Source organism: Dendropsophus ebraccatus, chromosome 8 (assembly GCF_027789765.1).
Source record: "Dendropsophus ebraccatus isolate aDenEbr1 chromosome 8, aDenEbr1.pat, whole genome shotgun sequence".
NCBI classification, from domain to species: domain Eukaryota; kingdom Metazoa; phylum Chordata; class Amphibia; order Anura; family Hylidae; genus Dendropsophus; species Dendropsophus ebraccatus.
Window position 1 is genome coordinate 9257462 of NC_091461.1, and position 18627 is coordinate 9276088.

At 44.9% G+C, this 18627-nt stretch overlaps 1 protein-coding gene across 2 annotated transcripts in view; it reads right to left on the reverse strand.

The window, feature by feature from the left end:
* VTI1A (vesicle transport through interaction with t-SNAREs 1A) overlaps nt 1-18627 on the reverse strand; it is a 286946-nt gene that overhangs the window by 185757 nt on the left and 82562 nt on the right. For both annotated transcript variants that reach the window (XM_069979779.1, XM_069979780.1), the window contains exon 5: nt 14511-14595. In XM_069979779.1, coding sequence (XP_069835880.1) covers nt 14511-14595 — 85 coding nt within the window. The remainder of the gene's footprint in view (nt 1-14510; nt 14596-18627) is intronic.

Genomic DNA, 18627 nt, shown 5'->3' on the forward strand with positions numbered 1-18627 from the left:
GTCCCCAGTACCTCAGGCCACTAACACAGTCCCCAGTACCTCAGGTCACTAACACAGTCCCCAGTACCTCAGGCCACTAACACAGTCCCCAGTACCTCAGGTCACTAACACAGTCCCCAGTACCTCAGGTCACTAACACAGTCCCCAGTACCTCAGGCCACTAACACAGTCCCCAGTACCTCAGGCCACTAACACAGTCCCCAGTACCTCAGGCCACTAACACAGTCCCCAGTACCTCAGGTCACTAACACAGTCCCCAGTCTCACGGGTCACTAACACAGTCCCCAGTACCTCAGGCCACTAACAGTCCCCAGTACCTCATCACCGGTAATAAAGTCCTCAGAGTAATAAACCATTAACAAGCACAGTGAGTCACAAACCAGTCATCATCTATCCCAAACCATTCCTATACTGGTCAGGAATCTCACTAATCCCTAATAGAGTCCTGAGAACATTTAACAGGCCTGTAAATATCCATCACAGGGTCACACTGAGAGACAGTGCTTACAAGGTGGTTAATAAGGCTTAATATGTTACCTGGCAGGGGAGCAAATAAACCTCATAGACGCACAGGAGGCTGCACTACCAAAATATCAAGAGACGACTGGGGGATGGAACACAGACACTAATAGACTGGATCCAAACCATCAAAGATAATAGGACAATGCACTACACAGCACAGCACCATGTCTATATACCGATATACTGACACATGGAACACACAAAGTGCCTTCTACTACAGTGTACTAACCCTAAGGGAGAGTCACTGGAAAGTAATGTAATGTATGTACACAGTGACCCCACCAGCAGAATAGTGAGTGCAGCTCTGGAGTATAATTCCAAATCAACACATGATACAGCTATGTACCGTTTTTACAAGGAGCCACATACGGGGTGAGTACATTTTTTTTTTAACCTTCCCTTCCCGGCTCAGGGATGGAAAACGCAGATAATAATGCGATATTATAGCTTGTTCATTGCGGGCTGACAGTGATAGACAGGTAAGTACGCTGACCAGTCAGTACCAGCCTAGCAGGAAGCCATTTTGTCGACGTTTTGATACAGTCAATTGACTAGTGAGATGACTGGGACGTCAGCTGTTTAACCCCATGACGGATTTTATTGTGTAAGGAAAAATGCAAAACCAAAGTATAGATATAATAACAACTGGAGGATAAGACCAACAACACATCAAACCGGGCTGTGCGCGGACCCCTGGGGAGTAAATGACAGTTATCCAAGAGACAAAGAGATACAATGGAACAAGTGGAAGGCGGCCGCAGTCATTAGTAACAACGTCTCTTCCTCCATCTGTAACCATGGAACATTCCGGATAGAATCACCTCCGCCACCTATTACTCCATACCTCTTGACATGCAACAGTTTAAAAGGGAAATCTCATGCATTTCCACGTCTTGATAAAGCCGACGCGTCTGCCGAGAACAGAGCCTCGTTTCTTGCCCGACCACATCAAGAACCTCAATTCTTCACACGGAAGCATCTGAAACGCGTGGATTCAAACAATGATGCTAAAAGCCAGAGGTATTAATCCTTGATGTCGTCCCGGAATCTACCAAACTACATTGTAAAGGCCTGAGCCTACAACATTTACAATGACATGAAGAGGGAAGAGAGGTGGTGGGTATCACAGGAGCGCCGAGCGCGCTACATCCGAAGACAAGGGCTTGTTGTGTTGTGATCGGAAACGGCATTAAAAGGAAAAATCAGCTCGGCGCGGAAAGTAGAAAGATTCCCTCATGGAGGATGTCAAAGATGAAACGAGACGCAGGTATTACGGACGGGGGAGAACATTGCTTATGTTTCATTGATATAAAAAAGGGCTTAAATACTTTACATTGTTCTATTCAGAAACAAAAAAAATAATAAAAAAAATACCGCAGACTTGTACTGCCTGGAGGATAATACCCAACCGCCCAACAGTGTCACAAAGTGACAGCTCACATGATGAGGCTATATATAGGGGGGAGGGCAGCGGGTTCACAGCGCCCTGTAAGGTACCCTACCAGACTGGTATGAGGTAACAGAGATGTCCCTAATACAGCCCCCTCTCTAACAGCCAGAGCTGGAATCACACTGTGGAAGGTCCAACACGACTTAAAGGGAAGGTGTCCTCAGACAAGGACTTCTTGTATAAATTATGTTTTATGTTAAACTGATTTTTAAAGGATTTTTGGTGACATTTTCCCTAATTTTCCATTTTTCTCTCAATATTATAAAATAATCCTGATGTCTTGCAGTTCTCATTCTCACCACTGGGGCTAAAACTAAGCTGAGACTTTCTGTTGTGTCTGTGGTGATAAGAGGAGGCTGCTGTAAAGTGATCGGTGCAGCATTGCAGCGTCGGAGACAATAGCAGCTCCCTATGGAATGACCTCCTCACAGTTCACAGAGCGCGCTCAGTAATGTCTCACATTCATCTCAAGGGGACAGAGTCTGTCTATTGTCGTCTATGTCCATGAGTCTTGCTTTAAAGCATGTCACTAAGTGCTGTTAAGAACAGCCCAGGCAAGATGTCCGCCCCCATAACAATGTACAAAAAGTGGCCAGAGTAAGTGCAAAACGGAGTGCAAAGCATCTGATGGACCAGTCTCTCCCTGCCACGAGCCAGTCTGCACCATGTCATCTTGAATAAAGAAAGCCGATTTATGATTGATAGGTACTGCAGGTTATTTTTTTCTTACTCACTGGCTTGTGCTATATGTTTTGTTGCCCTTTTTTCATAACTGGACACTAAGCACCACAACTTAACACGGCTATTGGTACTGGTTATAAAACTGTACAGCCACCCCTTGCTTCACTGTTACCGTATATGAGAAGCATCTCTTGCATGATCACTGGAGGAACTCTGGCTTACAATAGTGGCGACATCTGCTTGTCATTTATAGTAGTTACATTCTTGTATATAGGGGCAGTATTATAGTACTTATATTCTTGTATATAGGAGCAGTATTATAGTAGTTATATTCTTGTATATAGGGGCAGTATTATAGTACTTATATTCTTGTATATAGGAGCAGTATTATAGTAGTTATATTCTTGTATATAGGAGCAGTATTATAGTAGTTATATTCTTGTATATAGGAGCAGTATTATAGTAGTTATATTCCTGTATATAGGGAGCAGTATTATAGTAGTTATATTCCTGTATATAGTAGCAGTATTGTAGTAGTTATATTCTTGTACATAGGAGCAGTATTATAGTAATGATATTCTTGTACATAGGAGCAGTATTATAGTAGTTATATTCTTGTATATAGGAGCAGTATTATAGTAGTTATAATCGTGTATATAGGAGCAGTATAAATATATATATATTTTCAGTGATATAGTAGTTATATTCTTGTACACAGGGAAAAGTACTTAGTACTGTACTTTTAGCCTAGCAAATTTTGTACCTCCCCTTCCTCTGTATATTACTCAGTAGGGGGCGACATAAGCACAGGTTAAAGTTGTTCTTAGGGTCAAGAGGATATGAAATCCTTTTTCCACCCCAAACCTAAAAGGTATTTAGGATAAATAAATAAAATACATTTTGAATTTCTTTTATATCTTAATATATTATTGGGGACACTATAATGTTAGAGGAGAAGTTAATTATAATTATTATTATTATTATTTTCATCATCATCAGCTCTTTTAGCTGGACAGTAAGTGCTGAGCCTTCTTTTTGTGGATATAATTATTAGTAGTAGGTAAAGATTTGAGAATGATAAATATACTTGTATAGTTGCTGTCCTTATCGGCTCTCCATATACTCTCCTGAATCCCTCCATACTGGTTCTTCCTTGGCTACTGAAAGTAACTCATTAAGTCTATTGAAACCCTCACCTGAATGTGTCTGATGTGCCCCCGGGGGTAGATGTAGCGCAGGTGGAGAATCTAGGTTGCCGACAAATGGCAAGTGTCTAAATATAACAATTCTGTACAAGACAGGTGGGTAATGTGCAGAATGAAAGGGAATGTGTTAAGATGACACATGTAGGTAACAGAACTGTGGTCTCCGAGCGCCGGGGAGTCATAAAACGATTAAACAGCAGTTTACACAAAGTCAGCGCTCAGCGCCACGGGCGCACTCTAAACTTCTGCGTATTCACGGACATCTCTCTCTTTAAGTGATGCCCCGACAGCTGCACATGTCACTCAATGGATACAAAAGACAATGTATCACTGAGGAGTTATTAGGGAAAATAGGTCATATTAACATAAAGACTTGGTTCACGCCGGTGATTCACTCTGGTTATACTGCCACAGACGAAGAACTCAAGTCGTCCTGCTTGGGGGCCCCCTGATATTTTACTCTTTAGAGAATTCCTCCTTTTTTTTTTTTTAGTATAAAAAAATTTGATAAAACTTCTAACAAGATGATTTTTTTGATGTGTTGCGATCTCAATATTCACAGCCGTCTCCTCTGCTGCGAAGGCATATTTGCTAACCGCGAGCCTGGCGTGGAGCCATCCTACCTGCAATGTAAGGGGGGTGTCATATAGGAAGGGCCCCATTACACCCAACCATTATCAGGCGTACTTGGCTATTCAAGCCGATAATCATTTGGTGTAACAGGTCACGTTAAAAGGCAATGATCAGTCGACATGTACAATGTTAGCTGATAGTTGTCTTAAAACATGTTCTATTAAAACAACAGCGACGGTCTGCTGGCCGTTACTCCGTGTAGTAATAGTGGCGGTAGCAGACCGACACCGTCTTCTATGGGTAACAGGAGTGATCTAAAGATTATCTGGGCACCCCTTCCATGGGTCCCCAGCCCTTTACCCTGTCACCTTACTTGCTATGATATAGAGAGTTGGGGTCAGTATGAGCAGATAGAGGCTGCACGATCTATCCCGAAAAAAAAAAAAGAAATTAGGTGTCTCACTTACTGGAAAAGTGCCGCCAAGGTTCCGTCAATATGCCCATTCGGTCTTTACTAACAGCGGGGAAAAAAAGAGACCCAGGAAGTGATGTCAGTGGTCTCTCTGCTCTGCACAGGCTGGCCCAGTGAAGATGCATGCTGATTGGCCAGTGGTCATACACGCCCCTGGACACACCCCATAAGGCTCAGTAAGCTGGTGTGATTTATTTAAAAAAAAAAAAAAAAAAGGCAGTGATATGCAGAAACATGAACAGCACAATGGGGCACTAAGCGGCCGCTGGAGCTGCAATACTAAAATTAAAACCAACAACTTGGTCGCAGTGTTCTGATGCGGGCGCATCAGCGCGCGCCCGCATCAGAACTCCTTAAAGCACACAATGAAGCAAGCGGCCGGAGCCCGCTCGCTTTATTGTGTGAACTGACATGGGTTTCTACAGCCACAATTCACTGAATTGCAGCCGCAGAAAACTGACATGTCAGTTCTTTGCGGCACCACAAGGGATCCCGGCCGGAGTGTATACGATCCGGCCGGGATCCCATAAAAGAAAATGCGGCGTGTTCACCCGTACAAAGTACGGACGTTGTTGAAGATGGCAACACCGGCCATTCTTTTACGTAGTGTGAACATAACCTAAAGGAGTTACCCACGTAAAAGCTAAAAATGAAATGCTAGCTGCTCTTACTCACCAAGTCCCCCTGAGTATTTTGAGCCATCCCCCGTCTTTCCAGCTGCTGCCATTCCTGAGTTACAAGTTTTCTAAAAGCTGATCTACATCCAAGATGGTGCCGGCCAAGAAACTACATTTCCCATCATGCATCTCCCTGACTGGCCTGTTTGTGTACACGCCCCCTTAGCTTTCTTTCCTGCCCACTGCTGCTATTACTATTGCACAGTAAACTCAGGACTGTTACTTTCACTGATTTTACATCACATCACCCCAATATGTATTCCATACTAGCTGATAACGTAGCAGAGCTGACGTGAGCATGGTGTAGCAAAGCTGACGCGCGCATGGTGTATCTTACAATATACAGAGCTGTGACACAAAGATAGGTACATATGCCTGCATTCACTGAGATAGAACTATAACTTCTGAGCATTGTCAGAGTGGACACAGAGTACAGGATTTTACACATCCAGAGAGCGGATAAGAATGAAATAAAAACAGGGAAAGGGTGCAAGGTTATACATGTATATTGAACATATGGAGGTATTGGGAAGGGCTATTGTTTAGAATATTGTTTTCGTTACCTAGATAACCCCTTTAAGTATGAAAGAAAAATAATAAAGTAATCAGCATAAGAGGCCATGCTTATGTATATTTACAGGAGTGTATGCTTATGTATATCAATGTGTATATATAAAAATTACAAACATTTACTTTGTATGAACTATGTGTGTGTGTATGATGTATACCCATACAGTATGTGTGTACATACAGTATGCAGTGTGTATACATCTGTATACACACTCAGAATACAGGTGTGTGTGTGTGTGTGTGCCCCAGAATACAGATATGAATATCCAATTATATTGTGTCGACAGATGTTAAGTGTATGCATCTATATACCCTAGAACAGATTTGTGTAAACACATTTACATTGTATTTGTGTATATACACATTATAATATATATATATATATATATATATATATATATATATAAATAAAATAAATGTGTGTATACAGTATGTGTGTATCTATATACATATTTATATGCCCTAGAATACAGATTTGTGTAAACAGTAAAAAAAAAAAAGGAGCATAATCCGAGACGAATCTGAACTGTACCATAACTCCGTTTCACTCCATAACCCTGATCTTGAAGCTGCAGAGAGTGTTTGGGATGTTTCAGTCTTTGGGTATGTGACAAGTTCCTGACACCCATGAGTTGGGATGAAGCCCCTCCTATGCGCGGCGTCCCCCTCAGAAGGCTGAAGAGTTCGGGCTCAGCAGGGATATAAATATTGTTCTCGTCCTTCTCACTTACAATTTCCAGGCAAGCAGATCTTCTCTTCCCTCCCATCACACCGACCTTTGAAATGAGAAGCCTACCATGCTGTTTCCTGTCAGATGTAGTTTTTCTATCAGGATCCGGGTAGGATTTTTTTTGTCTGTTACTTCAGACGTCGGTGCGATGGGAGGGTAGCTCCAAGACCATCTTTGAAAACTGGTTTCAAAGTTAAAGGAGGCATAAAAGGAAGGGGAAGGAGGCCCTTTCAGGAAGGAGAGAAGCCTGCTCTTTACAGCAAAGGCTCAGCCATGTTGTAAAGCAAAGACTGAAGTTATACATAGGAACACAGTCCAGTAGGATTCCACATAACTAGGAAGCGAGTGGAAGAAGTAAGAAGCCGAGACGTAGCGGTGCTCCGGCCAATCCCTGCCGACATCCAGCAGGACTCCACAAGCTTCTACTAATCACAAGATCACATCATATGGGTATACACCTGATGGGACTGACGGGATATAGAAGATTTCCTGCACATTAAGGCTGCATCCTATAGGGCAGATATATATAAGTGATATAAGCATAAGGTCATATATAATCAGAATGGCGGATGTAAATCTGGACTGGCCTCGGCAGTTCACAATTATTTACAATGCTGTGACAGTTCTGCTCTCTCATACCACAGTCCTGTGCAGCTCAGTGTGGGTGGGGCTGTGATGTGATTGACAGTTCTGCTCTCTCATACCACAGTCCTATGTAGCTCAGTGTGGGTGGGGCTGTGATGTGATTGACAGTTCTGCTCTCTCATACCACAGTCCTATGTAGCTCAGTGTGGGTGGGGCTGTGATGTGATTGAGCTACATAGGACTGTGGTATGAGAGAGCAGAACTGTCAATCACATCACAGCCCCACCCACACTGAGCTACATAGGACTGTGGTATGAGAGAGCAGAACTTTTAATCACATCACAGCCCCACCCACACTGAGCTATATAGGACTGTGGTATGAGAGAGCAGAACTGTCAATCACATCACAGCCCCACCCACACTGAGCTATATAGGACTGTGGTATGAGAGAGCAGAACTGTCAGTGTGGGTGGGGCTGTGATGTGATTGACAGTTCTCCTCTCTCATACCACAGTCCTGTGCAGCTCAGTGTGGGTGGGGCTGCGATGTGATTGACAGTTCTGCTCTCTCATACCACAGTCCTGTGCAGCTCAGTGTGGGTGGGGCTGCGATGTGATTGACAGTTCTGCTCTCTCATACCACAGTCCTGTGCAGCTCAGTGTGGGTGGGGCTGTGATATGATTGACAGTTCTGCTCTCTTACCACAGTCCTATGCATGGAGGTATTGTAAACCAGGGGTCCCCAAACTGCGGCCCCCCCGAGGCCATTTATCCAGCCCCCGCCGCACTTCTGAAAGGGACAACTCTTTCATTGGTGGCCAGTCAGAGGACTGCTCTCACTGACCACCAATAAAAGAGCTACCCCCTTCCGGATCACGCCAGCTGCAGCCAAACTCCACCGCTGCCAATCCCTGCCCCGCATCTACGCCGCCATCGTCATCTCCTCGCACTCTTGGAATCCCTCCAGTCAGTCGCCGGAGGGGCCTCCCAGCAGGTGCAGCGACGTCATTACATGCACCGCCCTCCGGGGGTGGGGGATGTGCAACGGACCGCAGATCCCAGAGCAGTGTGAGATGTCGGCGCTGCACAGACCACCAACCCCCCGCCCCGGATGTAACCTGGAAATGATCTCTGAGGGATCCTCCGGCAGGGGCAGTGATGAGGTCGCTGCACCTGCTGGGGGATCCCTCCGGCGACTGACGGGCTCAAGAGGAGAGAAGAGGCTAGGAGAGATGAAGACAGTATTAGGTGAGTATAATTCTTTTTTTTTTTTGTAGCAATGCAGTGGACATTATAACTATATGGGGGACACTGCAGGGGGACATTATAACTATATGGGGGACATTGCAGGGGTACAATATAACTATATGGAAGACATTGCAGGGAGACAATATAACTATATGGGGGACATTGCAGGGGTACAATATAACTATATGGAAGACATTGCAGGGAGACAATATAACTATATGGGGGACATTGCAGGGGTACAATATAACTATATGGAAGACATTGCAGGGAGACAATATAACTATATGGGGGACATTGCAGGGGGACAATATAACTATATGGGGGACATTATTACTATATGGGGGATAATGCAGGGACACATTATTAGTATATGGAGGACAATGCAGGGACACATTATTAGTATATGGAGGACAATGCAGGGACACATTATTAGTATATGGAGGACAATGCAGGGGACATTATTACTATATGGGGGCACAGCAGAGGATCCTACATACAGGGGGTAACCCACATACCTAGTGACTTTACTGCACCAAACAGCAGAATTACTACAATTTGGGAGCCTATGGGTGGGAAAAAGAGATGAATTGTAGCTGCAAGAAACCATCATGGTGGTCTGGGCCAGATGGAGAGGAAAAGGAAAGTGACCCCTCAGATCAAAGAAGATGTCCCCTGTGAGTCACTGTATGATGTTTTTGTACTCAGTAGAACATTATTTGGTAGGAGCGCTGCACTGCTCTATGCTGTAATATACACACTGCTTCTTCCTAGTAACCCAAATTGCCGGCCCATTGCTATGTCCTGTCCGATGTCTGAGATTTGCCGGCCCATTGCTAGTTCTTGTCCAGAGTCTAAGATTTGCCGCCCCTTTGCTATGTCTTGTCCCAGGTCTGAGAATTGCTGGCCCATCGCTATGTCCTGTCTGACGTCTGAGATTTGCCGGGCTATTGCTATGTCTTGTATCAGACCCAAGATTTGTCAGCCCACCGCTATGTCCTGTCTGAGATTTGCTAGCCCATCTCTATGTCTTGTCTCAGGCCTGAGATCTTCCGGCCCACCGATATGTCCTGTCCTGGTTCTAGAATTTGCCGGCCCATTTCTATGTCTCATTTCAGGGCTGAGATTTTCCGGCCCAATGCTATGTCCTGTCCCAGGTCTAAGATTTGCCGGCTCGACGTGATGTCTTGTCTCGGGGCTGAGATTTTCTGGCCCATTGCTATGTCTTGTCCTGGGTCAGAGAATTGTCGGCCCATTGCTATATCTTGTCCCGGGTTTGAGAATTGCTGGCCCATTGCTATGTCTTGTACAAGGTCTGAGATTCTCCGGCCCATTGTAATATCCTGTACCGGGTCTGAGATTTGCCGGCCCATTGCTATGTCTTGTCTCAGGGCTGAGATGTGTCGGCCCATTGCTATGTCCTGTCCCAAGTCTGAGGTTTGCCGGCCCATCGCTATGTCCTGTGTCTGAGATTTGCTGGCCCATCGCTATGTCTTGTCTCGGGGCTCAGATTTTCCGGCCCATTGCTATGTCTTGTCCTGGGTCAGAGAATTGTCGGCCCATTGTTATATCTTGTCCCGGGTTTGAGAATTGCTGGCCCATTGCTATGTCTTGTACAAGGTCTGAGATTTTCCGGCCCATTGTAATATCCTGTACCGGGTCTGAGATTTGCCGGCCCATTGCTATGTCTTGTCTCAGGGCTGAGATGTGTCAGCCCATTGCTATGTCCTGTCCCAAGTCTGAGGTTTGCCGGCCCATCGCTATGTCCTGTGTCTGAGATTTGCTGGCCCATCGCTATGTCTTGTACAAGGTCTGAGATTTTCCGGCCCATTGTAATATCCTGTACCGGGTCTGAGATTTGCCGGCCCATTGCTATGTCTTGTCTCAGGGCTGAGATGTGTCAGCCCATTGCTATGTCCTGTCCCAAGTCTGAGGTTTGCCGGCCCATCGCTATGTCCTGTCCTGGGTCTGAGATTTGCCGGCCCATCGCTATGTCTTGTCTCGGGCTGAGATGTGTCGGCCCATTGCTATGTCCTGTCCCAAGTCTGAGGTTTGCTGGCCCATCGCTATGTCGTGTCTCGGGCCTGAGATTTGCCGGCTCATGGCTATGTCTTGTCTCGGGCTGAGATTTGCCGACCCATTATGATATTCGGTCCCGGGTCTGAGATTTGCCGGCCCGTTGCCATGTCCTGCGTCTGAGATTTTCTTTTTTAGCTGACTTTAAGAAACTAAAAGCTGAGTAGCGGAAGCCAAGAAGACGTAATGCAGAGATGCTGAGAATTAGCATTTTCCTAAACTGGAATAATGTGGAGAAGTTTCAGGCTTTCATATGAATATCTTAGTCCTAATGTAAAAATAACCATCGTCACCAGGCTTTACACCAGAGCGCTACACATATCCCGTCAATGTGACAAGCAGGATTGTCTCGGAAGTGCGCTATTTATGAACACATCAGTGAGCCCACCGCTGGAATCATTAGACGCAGAAGACGAGAACCGAGTGTCAAACCCGAAGCGCTGACAATTCACTAATTTCCACATTACGGAACAAAACTGCTCCGCGATTTCCCCAGAACCTGCGAATCGGTGACAGCTGATTAGTGAGACAACTGGTAGGGAAATGCCACAGGGAGAGTGGTGGAAGCGTGCCCAGTGACGGGCGCACCAGAAACATTTGGTCAATTAATTTATTATTAGTTCTAATTTGGTTCCTCAGGAGAAAGACGTCCGATCACAATGCAAGCGGCTGGAATCAAAGCTTCAAGGAGAAACTCTGCTCTGCAGCCTCATTATACCGCAAAAATAGTTTCATTTATAGTTTAACTTCATTTATCCTGGACTGATCTTTGCGTTCCATCATGTCCTATACTCAGTCACCTCCAGAGCAGCAATCCTAATTCGGCTCATCTTCTTTTCTACCACCCACAATGCACTTCTCGGGAGTGCAGTGTATTATAGGTACTGAGCTAAGATGATAGAGGTGAGCCTGACAGGATAACATTGATGGAATCCAAGGGACAAGCGTCTAAAGTTTTACTACAGCTCTGGATGTGACTGAAATATAAGGGAGACAAGGATTATACTAGGATAAATGGAGCAGCTTTAAAGGGGTAGTGCGGCGCTAAAAAATTATTCACAGAATAACACACATTACAAAGTTATACAACTTTGTAATGTATGTTATGTCTGTGAATCGCCCCCTTCCCCGTGTCCCACCACCCCCGCCCGTGTACCCAGAAGTGTGTGGTGCATTATACATTACCTGATCCGTGTCGAGCCCGTCCGCCATCTTGTGCCAAATGTCATCTTCGGACGGACGGCCGGCTGAATCGCTGCCGCCGTCCCCCCTCCGCCGCGACATAACTGTGCTCAGCCGCGATTGGCTGAGCACAGTTATGCTCAGCCAATCGCGGCTGAGCGGCTGATGACGCGGCCGCGGATCAGGTATTGTATAATGCACCACACAATTCCGGGTACACGGGCGGGAGTGGTGGAACACGGGAAGGGGCGATTCACAGACATAACATACATTACAAAGTTGTATAACTTTGTAATGTGTGTTATTCTGTGAATAATTTTTTTAGCGCCGCACTACCCCTTTAATTCTCAAGCTTATTTAGCAAGTAAAATCTATAATCCATGTGCAATCTATACTATTTGGCGCAGTCTTTAGTTTGAGAATCTTGAGACTCTGCAGTGTGCATCGGCGACATTGCAGCGAACCTTGTGCAACCAAGTCCCTCCTATGTACACAAAATCTTATGGGTTGCATTGTGATCCCCATTCGCTTTCATTTGCACAACATGGTGATCTATGGCTGTTTGACCTACATATCAGATGTAGTTATAAAGTAGCCCTACCTTTATGCTCCCATCCTCCCAAGTATCTCAGGCTACAGGTCATCATGTCTTGTATGAGTTCGGTGTCTGTAAAGAGTATGTGCTGCTGTGGGGAACTATACGTGGAGGAAAAACTCCAGCTTTCGAGGACCCTGGACCAGAACATAGTGTATTACAGTGAGAAGGACTGTCTGTGGGCACAAGAGGCCACTACAGAAGTACAACTGTGGCTTTAGGTCTTATCCACACGTCACATAATGTTATAATTGCAGATCCACAATCACGGTTCAATTCAGAGCACATTGATTTATATGAGGCTATTCACACAATCCATTTAATTTTGATTCATAATGCACTGCGTAAAAAAAAAAAAAAAAAAAAAGGATACGTCCTAATGGAAAATAAAACACAGATCAGCCCATAGGACTCTATGGCACCTTTGATTTTTACGGATGTCACATATGGCAAATCTGTGGTGTCCATAAAAATCACGGATGAAAACATGTGCAACTTTATTACTAGGACTATTCACATTTTACGGAAACTGAGGCAATTACAGATGTTTTTCCACGGATTACGCAGAGAAAAAAAATAGCGTGAGGTTTTGTGGCCCAGAAAAATCACTGAATGTGTGAATGAGGCCTTAGACGTTACCAGAGGAGAAGTCAGAATAAAAGTGGAAACCAGCACAAGATATGTAAAGCAAATTATGTATAAACTCGCTCAATATCATAGGTAGATGAGAAGTAGAGGCAAATTAAGCTTTGTAGCATAATCTAGACGAGCGTGTCATGCGGTACGTGTAGTATGTGTTACATGCGTTATTCCATTACAATTTGAGAGAGTGAAATCTTTTGCAGAATTCATGTCTGGACGTTTAAAGTTTCATGTGAGAGAATGATCCTTTATCAGGGAGCGATGTGCTGGTCAGGCACATGGATTATCAGAGCGGGTCCTGTAAGCCTAACCAGGACTGAGGATCACATAATAAAGAATTTATAGTGGATCCAACATGTGAGACCCATCTCCATGCTAGTTTGGGGGTTTCTATGTCCCATCCAAACATTTGCATTTTGTGTTTTATACCATGACTGTGAATGTTGTAGATGAAGGGTGGACACATAATCTGCAATCTTCCCACTATACACACGGTACCCTGGCACCTACACCTGTCAGCCATACTAGTTCTGATGGACTCCTTCCTTTCTACTACTATCTCATTCATTGCAATCCAGACAATGATTAATGGCTTAAAGAGTTTGTCCAGGAAAAGTCAACTTTTCTCCTATCCACAGGATAGGGGAAAAGAAAGATTGTGGGGGGTCCAACCTCTGTACCCAGTGCTGATCTCTGTATTGACCCCTGGGTTCTTTGTTGTGAATACAGCCCCGGGTATGGCATGTGCACACGCCTCTCTTCATTCCTATGGAGCCACCAGAGAGCACCATTTCGGCTTACCCGGCATTCTCCAACAGCTCCATAGAAATGAATAGAGGCTTGGGTACAGCACGTGATGTGGCTATATTCATAAAGAAGCCAGGGGCCTAATAGGAAGATCATTAGGGGGTACGGAGGTCGGACCCCCGCAATCTCTTACTTTTCCCCTTTCCCGTGGATAGGGGAAAACATGTTTTTATTTCTGGGCAACCTCTTTGAGGAAAACCATGAGCTTGCCGCTGAAAAAAGCAACCAGCTCCATATATGCAGCTTTATGTGCTACACAATAGACTGCCTCTTTATAGTGCACTGACCGGATTCAGTGAGCAATAGGGAGTGTGCAGAAGAAAAAAACTCAGGAACATGGAATAGATAGAAACTACAAGAAGTATATAAGGGAGAAGAGGGGTATACTCCAGTGCACCCCATCATATAGGATATACTCCCTTCCCTAGCTGTGAAGCAGACCTGAGACATAACAGTATTCTCTTATAAAAGACGATTTCCTGGCGGTCAGGGCACTCACCGGTCTCCACCGCTATCTGGTATCCGGCTTCCAGCCTCCGCGATGACCTCTCCAGCCTCTCCGTGTTATCCAGCAGATGAGCCCTCTGCAAAAAAAAATTAAAAAAAGGAAGAAAATAAAACACAAATTTTGCAAGGATCAAACAAAGGTGTCAGGTGGAGGTTCACCAATGTCGCTTCTTTAATTAATCAATTAGAATGTTAGAATGTAAAACTCGGCAAGGAGGCAAAGTCTTTCAAGTGTTAAGCCAGAACAAGTCCCCCCCGCGGGTGCAGGAGCCTCTGATCGATACAGAAGGTGGGTGAGGGCCTCCGCTAGGTAGGAAGTAAACCCTTTGGCTTACTTTAAAGATGCAAAAGACTTTTAATGCTCAATGGTTCTCAGTGGCAAATTATACTAGTTTTTATCTTGATACTTAATAATTAGGATGGCAGATGAAGCTTCAATGTCTGACACTCCCAGGCGGCTTCTGAGGCTTCGTTCTCTATCGCCAGCCATGGCTCTGAAGGGTTCAGACATTAAGAGGTTCCCGGGTCAGTCCCAGAGATAAAATAGGAACTACGTGCTATGGAGTTTGTATCTACTTTGTATCCGAGCTGCTTGGGTAACACCTGCTGAAAAGTGAGGGAATCTCAATCACTCCCCGCAAAGGATACCATGCCTCTCCACTTACTGGGATTGTCTGTAATACCTTTCTATCTATCTACCTACCTACCTACCTCCTATCTATCGATCTATTTTATTTATTTATTTATATTTTTTTTTGGGGGGGGGGGATATGTATTCCTCCCCTTCTTCCTGTTCTCCCTCTATGCCTTTTCCTTTCCTCTTTCTTTATCTGAATAGGGTTCTTAGCGGTAAGATAAGGGTTCTATGTATGTCTGTATTGCTTCATATTATAAGTTTCTGATTAGTATATGGACACTTTCTGTAATGTATTTCTTGTGACACTCTTCATTCATTTACGTACATTGTATTACTATATGTTTGTTGATGTCAATACAAAAAGATTACCCATAAAAATGGTTTGACTTTGGTCTCACCATGATTATATACCTGGGGGCTATAGGTGATATAAAAAAAGAAGCCATGTCTGCGCTCCGGACTCCAGATGTGCCCGGTCTGAGCTCCAGGCTTTAGTCTCTAAAACAGGAAGGAGCCATCTGGCACTTACACCTGTCCGCCATGCCGGCTCTCACTGGACTCTCTCTCTCTATCACCCACACAATCCTCCCTCTTAGCCTTTCTTGGCACTTACACCTGTCCGCCATACCGGCACTCTTTCTCTCTGTCCCCCATACAATCCTCCCTCTCGGTCTTCCCTGGCACTTACACCTGTCCGCCATGCAGGCTCTCATGGGACTCTCTCTCTCTCTCTGTCCCCCATACAATCCTCCCTCTCAGTCTTCCCTGGCACTAACATCTGTCCGCCATGACGGCTCTCACTGGACTCTCTCTCTCTCTGTCCCCCACACAATTCTCCCTCTTCGCCTTTCCTGGCACTTACACCTGTCCACCATGCCGGCTCTCATGGGCCTCTCTCTCTCTCTGTCACCCATACAATCCTCGCTCTCGGCCTTCCCTGGCACTTACACCAGTCCGCAGGGATGGGCGGTATACCGTGAAAATACCGATACTGCCACTGGCGTCGGTTAACCGACCTCAACTTTGCCAGGACGGTATGCGCGGTATTTTCACTTTCATCTCCCTGTCTGAGCCCTGATCCCTGCACAGGTTGGAGGATGTCTGTGTGCTGTGTATGCAGGGACGCACAGACAACACATAGGAGACTTCCACTGTGTGTCAGAGTGCCCCGCATCACCCGCCCGTCCCCGCATCCCCCAACCTCCTGGCGTGACAGAGCGCGCCCCCTGTCACCCGTCCGGCACTGTACACCGCCCCTGCTCGTCTCAGCCAGTTCCCGCGGCCAGCACATGCCAGTTCCCGCGGAGCCGCCACCTGCACGTCCCAGCGCCCCCGCCACCTGCCCGGCCTGTCAGAGCATCACGGCCAGTCCCCTATGTGCTGTCTGTGGGTCCCTGCACACACAGCACACAAGACTTCCTCCAACCTGTTCAGCAACCCATGAGAAAAAGAGCAACGTTTCTGACCACAACCGTGGTCTTTTCAAGCCAAATAACATTTGGCTTGAGAGAAGACCACAATTGTGGTCAGAAACGTCGCTGTTTTCGACATAAATGTAAAAAGGTGTAGATTTATTCACAAAGCAATTGGAATCTCTTCTAGAGATAGAAGAGATAGATCTATCTCCTATCTATCTATCTATCTCCTATCTATCTATCTATCTATCTATCCATCCATCTGTCTATCTCCTTCCTATCTATCTATTATCTATTGATCAATCAAGGAGATAGATAGATAGATAGATACATAGATAGGCAGGAGTTAGATAGATAGGAGATAGATAGGTATGGCCAAGTGGGTGTGGCTTGTAAAAGGGGTGTGGCTTACAAATGAGTGTGTCATAGTTATTGTCCAATTATCGTTACTGCAGCTACATATGCGATAAACCGCGATATTGATTTAGGCCAATATCGCCCAGCCCTACCTGTCCGCCATGCTGGCTCTCAATCATAGGATCTTCTAGTCTTTCCTGGCAGCTGCACCTGTCAGTCTTACTAGTCCTGATGTAGTTCTTTTCCTTTGTGCGCCAGTTAAATTAGATGTAGTGAGTAGTCTCTAGCCTGGGGCAGTCATGCACTGGGTGCGGCACTGACAGTAGCTTTGGATATACATGTCAGCTGCCTCCACCTTTCCAGATTATGAGTCCAGACCCTTTATAAAGAAGGTCATCCATTTTTCATGAAATCTGTGTATTTTACACCTCCCTGACCCCACTACCTTACACATACTTGGCGCCACCATATTCCACCGGTTTATCCCATGGACGACCCTCTGGATACGGCATCCTCATATACTTAGTCACCCATCGGCTCCTCTATCTCAGTTCAGCATGGGACCTGCTATACTGGATAACCGGGCTAGTTCTCATAGGACTGTGCTACAAGGAGGACCCACGTATAGTCTGACTATACTATAAAATGGAAGCTTCAGCAGATGTCTTAGGGTAAACTCTGCAGATCTGGGAAATCTTCTCCATTTTATAGATGCAGTCAGCACATTAGCCTTGGTGATCACTGTAAGATAGAGAGCCATGGGCAAAGTCTAACATATAAAGATTATAGAAAATACGTATTCAAGTCGAAAAACCTCTTCTCTTCCTACAGAAATAGTGAAAAGAAGCCTTCCCCTTGTCCCATAAGGAGAGATGCTTTGATGCCCTATGGGTTCAATGGTCCACCAGAATCTTAAATGGCCGCACAATCAATGTGATCAGAAAAAGAACGAGTGGGCCTGGTACATGGGCTGTGCATCAGAAACAACCAGTCCTACAAATGCTCATTCAGCTGAAGTGCCAGATCCATCAAACAAGAGACCCCGACCAAGCTCAGGGGACCCTACTGACTTACAATTGGGGGAGTCTGGGTTGCATCATGGTGTGCGTGGTGATGGGAGGGACAGTGCAGCACATTGTACTATTTTTCCTGTCAAATCTGACAAATCTGCTGACAGATTCTGATCAAATGTGAACACAGCCTAAGGGTTCCCATACATGTGATAGCTGTCCATATGAGAACTCAGCTTGGCCAAGAATACATGTAACCTGACTAGGGAGACGAGGGGTAACAATTGTATAATGTGTATGGATGACAAATGTTCTTTATCCATACCAGTGAAATGCCCCGGACCCAGCCGCTTTTATTCCTTATATTTCATAATAAATTTATTAACATCAAAAGAATGATGGTTTCCAGCAAACAGCTAAAATAATGTAAAGATTTTTTTTTTCTCTTGTTTAATTACATTTTCAGTCATGTGGACAGAACTAGTTCATACAGTCATTAGTAGATTTTATATACACACACACACTGTATATTAAAATAAATATATAAATATTATATGAAAAAAGTAAATATATTAGTAATAAAATAAATAAAAACATCAATAATAAAAATACATGAAAATAAAAATACCGTAAATAAATATTTCAATAATAAAATAAATGAATGAAAATAAATATATCAATAAATAAAAG